This window comes from Bison bison, unplaced genomic scaffold, assembly GCF_000754665.1.
Source record: "Bison bison bison isolate TAMUID 2011002044 unplaced genomic scaffold, Bison_UMD1.0 scf7180017864371, whole genome shotgun sequence".
NCBI lineage: Eukaryota > Metazoa > Chordata > Mammalia > Artiodactyla > Bovidae > Bison > Bison bison.
This window is the reverse complement of record NW_011494943.1, coordinates 15099235-15108939: the sequence shown is the minus strand read 5'-3', so window position 1 is coordinate 15108939 and position 9705 is coordinate 15099235. Positions and strand designations below refer to the sequence as shown.

General features: G+C 50.1%; 1 protein-coding gene across 19 annotated transcripts in view; it reads right to left on the bottom strand.

Moving 5' to 3' along the window:
• Positions 1-9705, bottom strand: part of STRADA (STE20-related kinase adaptor alpha) — a 29009-nt gene that overhangs the window by 1578 nt on the left and 17726 nt on the right. For 18 of the 19 annotated variants that reach the window (XM_010856438.1, XM_010856440.1, XM_010856439.1 and 15 more), the window contains 7 exons: positions 7363-7465; positions 6730-6851; positions 5180-5288; positions 4953-5076; positions 2734-2905; positions 2104-2208; positions 90-331 (listed from right to left, as the gene is read on the bottom strand). In XM_010856438.1, coding sequence (XP_010854740.1) covers positions 90-331; positions 2104-2208; positions 2734-2905; positions 4953-5076; positions 5180-5288; positions 6730-6851; positions 7363-7465 — 977 coding nt within the window. Of the gene's footprint in view, positions 1-89; positions 332-2103; positions 2209-2733; positions 2906-4952; positions 5077-5179; positions 5289-6729; positions 6852-7362; positions 7466-7630; positions 8079-9705 lie in introns of those variants that run through there. The other variant, XM_010856450.1, reaches the window with a different exon arrangement.

Genomic DNA, 9705 nt, shown 5'->3' with positions numbered 1-9705 from the left:
CAGACTTTTCTGGGACAGGTGCGTCCTCTCCAACACCCGCCCCAGCCCCGGGTTCCCCGCAAGGCCCACCCCAAGCCCCACAGGTGCACCTCATGTCCGGATTGCGCTGAAGGCACTGCTCCACAAAGTGGTGGAAGTGGGGCGAGAAGGTGCGGTGGTAGGGGTGGGAGGGCGAGTCGCCGTTGGAGGTCCTGGGGGTGCTGGGGGCCAGGCTCTCGCTCAAGCCCGAGTTGGCCGCGGAGCGCGAGGTGCTCATGGTCAGCTCCTCGGCGGGGATGGTGCTGGTGTCCAGCAGGCAGGGCACCGTGCCGTTCAGCTTCTCCAGCAGCATCTGGGGAGGACAGAGCCAGGGCCGGGCTGGAGAGGCCCCCGGAAGGACTAGAATTCCTTCACAAGTCCACTTTTCCCCAAACACATGAGTGATTCAGGGGCAGCAAAGACAGAAGTGGGAAAAGGCCTGTCACTGTCTTACTCTGATTTTCTCGACTCTGTACCTAGACAGACATCCACACCCTCTTGTCTAGTCCATCAGAGCTCATCCATGTGCGAGACTCACTTTTCTGAAACACGCATCTGATGCTATTACTCCTGTGCTCAGAAGCCTTTGACAGTTCTCCACATGCCCTAGGACAGGAACGGAACATGCTGGCCTGGACCACAAAGGCCCTCGTGACCTGCCTGGGCTTCCTTCTCCAGCCACGCCACCTGGCAGCCCCGCAGAAGCACTCACACTTCAGCCATATGACTACCTCCTGTCCTCAGATTCTGTGCTTTCTTGACTGGGTCTGTCACAGGCTGTTCCCTCTGCTGAAAAGTTTCCTTCCACTGGAAGCTCCCATTCTTCACCTAGTTAATTCCTATTTGCCTTCAAGTCTCAAGTGTCCCCTCCCGGAAGCCGCCCCGGTTTCCCTCCTCTAGAGCTGCCCTCTGGCCCCTCTCCAGCCGCCTGTGTCCCCACGGGGCAGGCCATCTGTGGGTTCAAGGAGAGGCTTACTCAACGGGCACAACCCACCCCCTCCGGCCCCCACCACCTCCTCCAGGTCGAGATCATGCTCCAGGAACTTTGGCCCCAGGTAATCCTTGCCCAAAGAGCCCAAGTCCACTTCCTGGACTTGGCAAGATCTGGATAAGTCTCTTCCCTGAGTCCAGCTCCAAGGGAGACAATACAGACTCCTGGCTGCATGTGTGCTAAGAAGCCAAGGGCAGCAGGCAGTTCAAAGGGGCGTGAACAGGGTGGGAGGTGGGAGGGAGGTTCAAGAAGGAGGGGACATGTGTTCACTGATGGCTGATTCATGCTGATATACGGCAGAAACCAACACACTATTGTGAAGCAATTATCCTCCAACTAAAAATAAGTAAATTAAAAAAAGCGGAGGGAGCATGAACAGAAGGAGGCTGGAGATTGCAAAGGTACTGACTGGAAAGTGGTAGCACTGAACCTGAGAAGTCTAATTCTAAATTAGAAGTCGGCCTTCTACAGCATCACCGACTCAATGGACATGAACTTGAGCAAACTCCGGGAGACAGTGGAGGACAGGGAAGCCTGGCGTGTGGCAGTCCATGGGGTTGCAAAGACCTGGACATGACTTAGTATCTGAAGAACAACAGCTTTCAGGTATACTGATCAAAGTAAAAAAACAAAACATATTTTATAAACTTGAAAAACTTCTCAGGGACTTTCCTGGAGGTCAAGTTGGTTAAGACCACACTTCTACTGCAGGGGGCATGGGTTCAATCCCTGGCTGGGGAACTAAGATCCTACATGCCATGTGGTGCAGCCAAAAATTGGGTGGAGGGGGGGAAATGTCAGTTTAAAAGTAAAATAGACACTTGGTATGTGGGCTCCAGGCCTGTGATCATGAGCAGCGCTTACTTCTGTGACCCCCACCTCCCAGGCTCCATTTCCACCACAATTATCACAGACACAAGTGAACAGTCACACAACTATACCCTCTCCACACACACTGGGGCTCTTGGAGGAAAGGCCTGGGGTATTCATCCTAGCATCTCGGGCTGGTGTCCAGAGTGTGAGGTCCTCAACAAGCATTTGTGGGGGGCAGACAGGAAAGGAGGACAGAAGGAGATCCCTAGCTGCAGGCTCACCTGGGTGGCAGGCATGTCTTTAAAGGGGACGTGGCCATTGGCCAGCTCACAGGCCGTGATTCCCACACTGTAGATGTCAGACTTGGCATCGTAACCCTGGAGATTCTATATCAGGAGAGAAGAGCCACAGGTCACTCCACTGGAGCCTTGGTTGTTGTTCTTAGACAAAGAAGCAGGTGGAGCAGAAACTCCCCAAACTGGGATGAGCTGCGAGGCTTCCCTCGCCTGTACGCTGAGGAGTTGCTGCTATTTTAGAACTAAAGAGTGTCTGGCTAAGGCTGTGTGGGAGCAGGGGGGAGTGCCCCGCTTAGAGCAGGGATGCAGAGCGCCAAATGCTCGAGAATCTGGTGCTCTCTCTTCCCGTAAGATGGGAGCATCTCTGAAGGGAGTCTCAGTGCAGCTCAGGACCCGCCAGGGGTAATGGCATCACCTGCCAGGGACACAGCATACCTGTGCTGCAAGGGGCCTCCCAGGTCTACCGGCCAACAGGGGAGCCCTCTTTCCAAGAACCCCCGACTCCGCTCAGAAGCAGAGGGCGCCCCCCCATCCCTAGAACTTCTTGAAGGCCTCCTTGGAGGGTGGTATCACAAGTCGGTGGGGGCAGGGGCTCCTGAGATCCAGGGCACCGACCTGCTGGAGGACCTCCGGGCTGAGCCAGGGCAGAACCTTGATACTGTACTTGGGGAAGTCATGGACCACACGCTGCCGCTGCCCATGGCTGATCATGCTGAGGTTGCTGCGTAAACCCGAAAGGTAGACCTTCCCATCGGCGGAGATCAGAACGTGGCTGGCTTTGACGCTCCTGGTGGGCGGGGGGTGTGTGTCACCAGGCGGCAGAGGAGGCCCTCACAGCACAAACCTTTGTCTTCACACACTAGAACCAGTCAGCTCTCTCCCCTGGGGTGTGTATTATACACATACATACAGATTATTGCTTTCCTGGTGGCTCAGTGTTAAAGAATCCGCCTGCCAAGAAGGAGACTCAGGTTTGATCCCTGGGTCAGGAAGATCCCCTGGAGAAGGAAATGGCAACCCACTCCAGTATTCTTATCTGGGAAATCCCATGGACAGAAGAGCCTGGTGGGTTACAGTCCATGGGATTGCAAAAGAATCGGACGTGACTTAGCCACTAAACAACATATATATACATATAATATGTGAGTACACATATACATACATATTATATATACCTGAACATGTATTTTTGTGAAAAATTCCAAACATACGGAAAGAGAAAAAACATCATGACCCCATTTACACATTACGAGGTTTTAAAACTTATTTATGTTTTGTTCAAGTTCTCTTTTATGCTCACAGACCACTGCTTCCTCTAGTGTCTTCCTCTTTAATCTGTACTTTCCGTCTGTAGGTGTTCTCACAAAGTGTACTACTGTTTCGCACGCATTTTCTGTTTTGACCTAATGGTACTGTGTTAGGCAGCCCATGTTTCAGGGTTATGTTTCTGAGCTCCACTGTGTTGCCAATGGTATACACCTCATTGTTGCTTCTAATTGCCACCTGCACTCTGGAGTGGGGTCTGACATTTACTAATCCATTCTTCTAGGAAAGGGCACTCATGTTGACTCTAATCAGCACGAATATGAACACAGATGTCTATGCACACATCCCCTGAGGTGCCTGTGGGAGGGTTTCTTTGGGGTGTGCACCCAGACGCAGCACCGACGGCCCCGGGTCTGAGTGACGCTGACTGGCTGTGTGGGGCCACCTTCTACCATGTGGATGGGAGGCCCACCTCCTCACCACACTGGTCCTCACCCAGCCTCTGAATCCCTGCCAGGCCCCCCACGGGCATAAAGTGACATAACCTTGTTTTCATTTGATTTTCTAATTCTTGCTGAGTCATGTGTGACTCTTTGTGACCCCATGGGCTGTAGCCCGGCAGGCTCCTCTGTCCATAGGATTTCCCAGGCAAGAATACTGGAGTGGGGTGCCATTTCCTACTCCTGGGGATCTTCCCGACTCAGGGACCAAACCTGAGTCTCTTAGGTCTCCTGCATTGGCAGGCGGGTTCTTTACCACTGTGCCACCTGCAAAGCCTCTCTGGAGTGTTCATATGACCATTATTAGTGTTTTGGGTTTTCCCTTGTATAAACTTCATATCCTTTGCTCATTTTTCTATTGCTTTGCTATCTTTTTCTTACGGATTCACAAAATCGGTTTTGGACAAAATGAACAGCTTCCACACTCTAACTCCTTTCTTAACTTTGTCCCTGGTGCCCTGTATTGGAAAGAAAGCTTTAATCTTGATATAATCAAATCAAATCCATTGTTTTTTTTGGCCTCATGTTTTGTGTGTGTAAAACATTTAGAAGTTATGGTGTGCCTCAGGTCACAAAAATATTTCCTTGCATTTCCTTCTGTGTAAGCCTAGAGCTTGCATTTAGGCCTTGCAAACATCTGAACTACTCCTCCGCACATGGAATTAGGGAGAGGTCCTGGTTGTACCATCTTTCCTACCCCGAACTGCTTCTCCCCAACACCATCTACTGAGCAATCTGTCTTTTCCTGAGCCTCCCAGCTGAGGGCTGACTCCGGGGCGCACACCCCAGCAGGGGTGCTCCAAGGAGGGAACGGGTGGGTGCAGAGGCCCACATTGGATAGTCAGTCCCCTCACACCGTCCTCAGGAAAAAGCTGCTCAGTAAAGAGAAAGTCAGCGGCTTCGCACGGACAGGGCAAATGCTCCGCGCCTCCAGCAGAGGCAAGGGCAGGACTCGCGCCTCGACTTAACCTCTGGCTTCACTGACTTCAACCTTCAAGCGTTCCTTTGAGGGCTCACGATCCCAGACACCGCTCGTGGAGAGGCCGAGAGGCCTGCGAAAGCGAGCACCTGTGCACGTAGCCCATGTGGTGGATGTAGTCCAAGGCCTTGAGCGCCCCCTGCAGGATGTAAGCGATGGCCAGCTCGCTCATGCCGTCCATGAAGTGCGTGCAGATGAGGTCCTTGGCGGAGCCTGAGGAAGAGGGCCGAGGGGACAGGGTAGGTAGGCGGCGCATGAGTGAGCTGCTGGCAGAGCGCACAGAACCCCTCTCCGCCAGGACCCCCTGCCCACTCACCGTACGCCATGAACGACGTGACGACCCACAGCTCGTTGTCCGCAATGAAGGTGGCTCCGTAGGGTAGGATGTTGGGGTGGCTGAAGAGTTTAGAGACGTGGAGCTCCCCCTGTAAGCATTGGTGAGCTGCAGTCAGAACCAGGGGGCAGCGACTGCCCTGGTGGTCCTGTGGCTCAGATTCCACACTCTGCAACGCCAGGGGCCCGGGTTCGATCCCTGGTCAGGGAACTCAATCGCACATGTCGCAACTTACAGTTCTCATGCTGCAACTAAGACCTGGTGCAGCCAAATAAATATTAAAAAAACAAAAAAGAACCAAGGGTCCCCGAGGAGAAGGCACAACGTGACAGTGGCAGCGTGAACACTACGGGGACCGAGAGTCCCGGGAGTGGCCGGGACTGGGGTGAGAGGAGCCGGGCTCTGCTGTCTCTGCAGGGAAGTCAGCCCTGCTCCACCAGCTTCTGCCTAACTCCGGCTCTGCCAGCCAGTCCTAAAGGGCCTGAGAACCATTCCCCACCGCCAGGGCAACTGCTGAGACAGCAGAGGGTGGCAGTGCACTGCCTCAGAGACGTGAAAACAAACTGCAGACTGAAGACTTGGGAAGTTAAAAGCTTAGCTCACCTTCAAGGGCCAAGGCACACAACTCCTCTTTAAGACAAGAAAACAACAACAACAAAAAATGTTTTCCTATTACAAAGGAAAGTGTTGTTAGAAACGGAAATGTGGAAAGAGTGCCTTAAGAACAACTACTAAACATGAGAAGAGATTTCTCCAGCGACCTCAGGTTGAGAGCTCCTCTCCTCAGCAGCAGCTATAGAAAGCCTAAGACTGATGGAATTCTAAAGTAAATTTGGACAAAAGATGTGAAAAAAAATTGCACAAAAGAACTGCAGAAACTCCAGGGTCCTGGCCTCTGGGAAATGAGCCAAGGCCAAACAGCCAGCCCCTTCTAACCTGTCCACAGTTCTACAGAATGAAGAAAAGAATCACAGAACCCAGTGTGCTCTCGAACAAACTCAGGTATGCTTTTTCCAAATAACTGAGCTAGGATTGACTTTCTGTCCCACCCCGAGACCCACAAAACTACTCTGAACATATGAACTGGTATCAGAGCACCTTCAGAGGAGTTGAATTCAGAAAAACGCTGTAACTGAAGAAGGGGAAGGGGCCCAACCAACTGTACTTAAAATACACTGACTCAGGCCCTCCTCCCTGCACCAGAAAAGAGACTGTCTGAGTGTGGAGCTCGTCACTTACTAGTGTGTGTGTGACCAGGGGCGAGTTACTTAGCCTCGCTGAATAACAGATACATGAATACATGAGCCACAATGCGTCTCTAGAGAAGAGGGAAATATACATCGGGCTGAGCAGTGCTGCAGAATCCTTAATACCAAACGTCCAAGATTCTTCACTGGGAGCTTCCTTAACTTCTTGGCTTGGTCTACCTTCGTTTCCTGCCAGCTATTTCAGAAGACAGATGTAAACATGCCTTGTAATTACTACTGGGACTAAGAGCCCACCCTCCAAGTGTCACAGTCCTTTCCGATTACCTGTAAGAACGTCACCATCTCATTGGAGCAAGCCTCGAGGTTAATCCTTCGCACCGTCACATACTCCCCTGTTGGTTTGTACCTTGCTAGATTCACTGTCATCAGGTCCTCGAATCCTTTGCCTAAAAGAGAAGAAGGCTGTAAACAGGGACAAGAGCAATACCAGCTTTCATCTTCTTTAAAGAGACTTGATTTTAGAATGAATATATGTATATGAGTAACTGAAATGCTTTGCTGCACACCTGACATTAACACAACACTGGAAATCAACTATTCCCCAATTTTAAAAAAAGACTTGATTTTAAAAGAAAATTCAGATTAAAACTTTCACTTCTGTTATATCTTGATTTTTTCTTCTTCCATCAGTTCCTTCTCAGACACCTATCCTAACTGATGATGGCCCAGGACACCAGGAGTGTGCAGAAAAAAACTGAAAAAGAGCTCCTCTCCTGAAAACGTGATTGATCTCTTTCTCCATACCTTGAAGAAGAAAACCACAGAAGACCTTCCCCAAAAAGCCAGTTTTGTCACCACATATCCTGATAACTGGCTGACAGCTTCTGGCACACATTCATCTGAGGATGCTGAAAAGACCGCTGCGGTTCCCTGGAGCGTGACAGTCTCAGACATTACCTATAACGGTGAGCAGCTCGTAACACCCTCCCTCTGGCAGGAAGCTACTCATGATCTCCGGCTTAGAGAAGGATGCTATCGACTCTGAGCTCGCCTCATTGGTCTACAGGAAAAGAAAAAAAGGTTAGTCAGAGAAACTTGGGGGCAGGGGTGGGAATGAGGAAGACGGTAATTCAGACCCATGAGGAGACCGGCATCTAAACACCCAAATCTGGACTCTGGAGCAGTCCCAGCACCGCTTGATGAGAAAGGTAAAGTAAAAGCTCACCAGTTCAGTGCCGCCACTGGCGCTATATTGAGAGTACGCGTGAGGGCTAACTACAAACGTGGATGGGGATGAGGGTCAGGCGTAGTTGAGTTGATGTGCTTGTCCTTCCCAACAACTGGCTCATCTCATAGCTAAAAGCTGTGGCTTTAGCTGGCTCATAGCTAAAAGCTCTGAAATTCTTACCTGGGAAGGATGTCCGGAGAAAGGCACATTTAGAAAAGAGAAGGGAAATGGGTGGGTAGGGGGTTCTCTTGGATTTCCAGCTGCAATTAGGGTCCTATTTTTAAGATCCTGATGAAAATAATTCCCAAAGATCAAATGTTGAATCTCACTATTGGCCATAAGAGTCTCCCTCTTGAGCAAACCAAGAGGCCAGCCAAGGGATTTCCCTGGCAGTCCAGTGGCTTAGACTCCGAGCTCCCAATACAGGGGACCCAGGTTCAATCACTAGTCAGGGAACTAGATCCCACAGGCCACAACTAAGAATTTGCATGCCACAACTAAGACCCCATACAGCAAAATAAATTAATTAAATTTAAAAAAAAAAAAAAAAAAAGAGGCCAGACCAGTCATTCCCTGACATTTCTAAGGGAAGCTAGAAAACAGCTAACACATGGGGCTACAGGCAGGGAAGAGAGCCATCGAGTCTCGGCCCTCATCCCAGGCAGCAGAAGGGACCTGCTCCCCGTGCACTTCAGCTGCAGATGAAGCTGGGTCTCAGCCACTTCGGATGCGGGCATCACAGGTGAGGTCCTGATGGGAAATGCCCAAAAAAGTAAATGGCAGGCCAATCGCTCTCCTTCAGTTTAATAGGCTCAGTGTCCTTCTTCCAGATCTAACTTTATCTGTATTATTTAGGGACTATCAGTACTTTTCTCTTGGATCCTCTTTTCTTCAGATGTGTGTCTAACTGAAATGAAGACTCTTAGACCAGCTCGTATTTCATAGGCTGCGTTCATAAACCTGCCCTCTGGTTAGGAAAAGGTCTTCAAAGACTCAGAGGCTCTTGGCTCAGCATGAGCCAGCGGAGTGTGTGAGCTGAGCAATGTTCTGGTATCGCCTTGTGGGGGGTCCCTGACGTTTGAAACACATCTGCTTTCAAAACAACTGATGCTGCCAGTGGTGCAAGAAACCAAATGGGGTTTTGTCTCCAGCAGCGCTTACACTAAGGAGAACCCAGTCGAGCAAAGCTGAGCCTTGTCAGCAAACTGTAGTCTTCATTTGATTGACTTTATATGTCTGAGACTCACCTATATTGCTGTATTTAGCCACACTGTGTAATATTCACCTTATGAACAACTTCAGTCTATCCTTCAATGCTGATGGGCTTTTGGGGTTGCTATGATGAACTGTGCTACTGAAAACACACTCGAACGGGTCCCTTGACACATACATGCAGGAGTTACGCTAAAGCTTATACTGAGGAGTAGAACTGGAGGTCACAGAGTATATGAACATTTGACTTTAGGAGAAAAAATGCCAAATTGGTTTCTAAAAAGGTTGTATCAGTTTACACTCTCGCCAGCAATACTCTTGCTCTTGTCAACCCAGCTTTTCCTCAATACTTGGTGTATTTGGACTTAATTTTTGCCAATCTCTTTGTGGGTTTGATTTACATTTCCGATTGCTAATGAAGTTGAGCATCTTTTCATGTATTTATTGGACATGTGGATTTTCTCCAGAGTGAAAATGCCTCTGTCTCTTGTCCATTCTTCTACCACTTTTTGATTTCCCCAAAGTAGGCCCCATGGAACACTGATCCTGGCAGTTAATGCATAAAAAACAGTCGACACATCCAGTTAAGTTACAACATGCAGCACACTCCTCCTCGTGGACAATCACAAGGTGCGGGGAGCTGCCCGTGAGAACGGGGTCCTTTGTCCGAAGGACACAGCTCTGGGAGCTGCCTCAGTCCTTGAGGGTTTGCTTGCAAACATAGCTCTCTGTCCCGCCACCCCAGAGATTAGGCGCTTATTTACTGCAGGCACCTGGAGTTCTGTGCAAACTTCTCACGCACAGAGAAATGTTATCTGGTGTAAGAAATAATAACAGGGAGCCATTCCCATGCTCTCAAG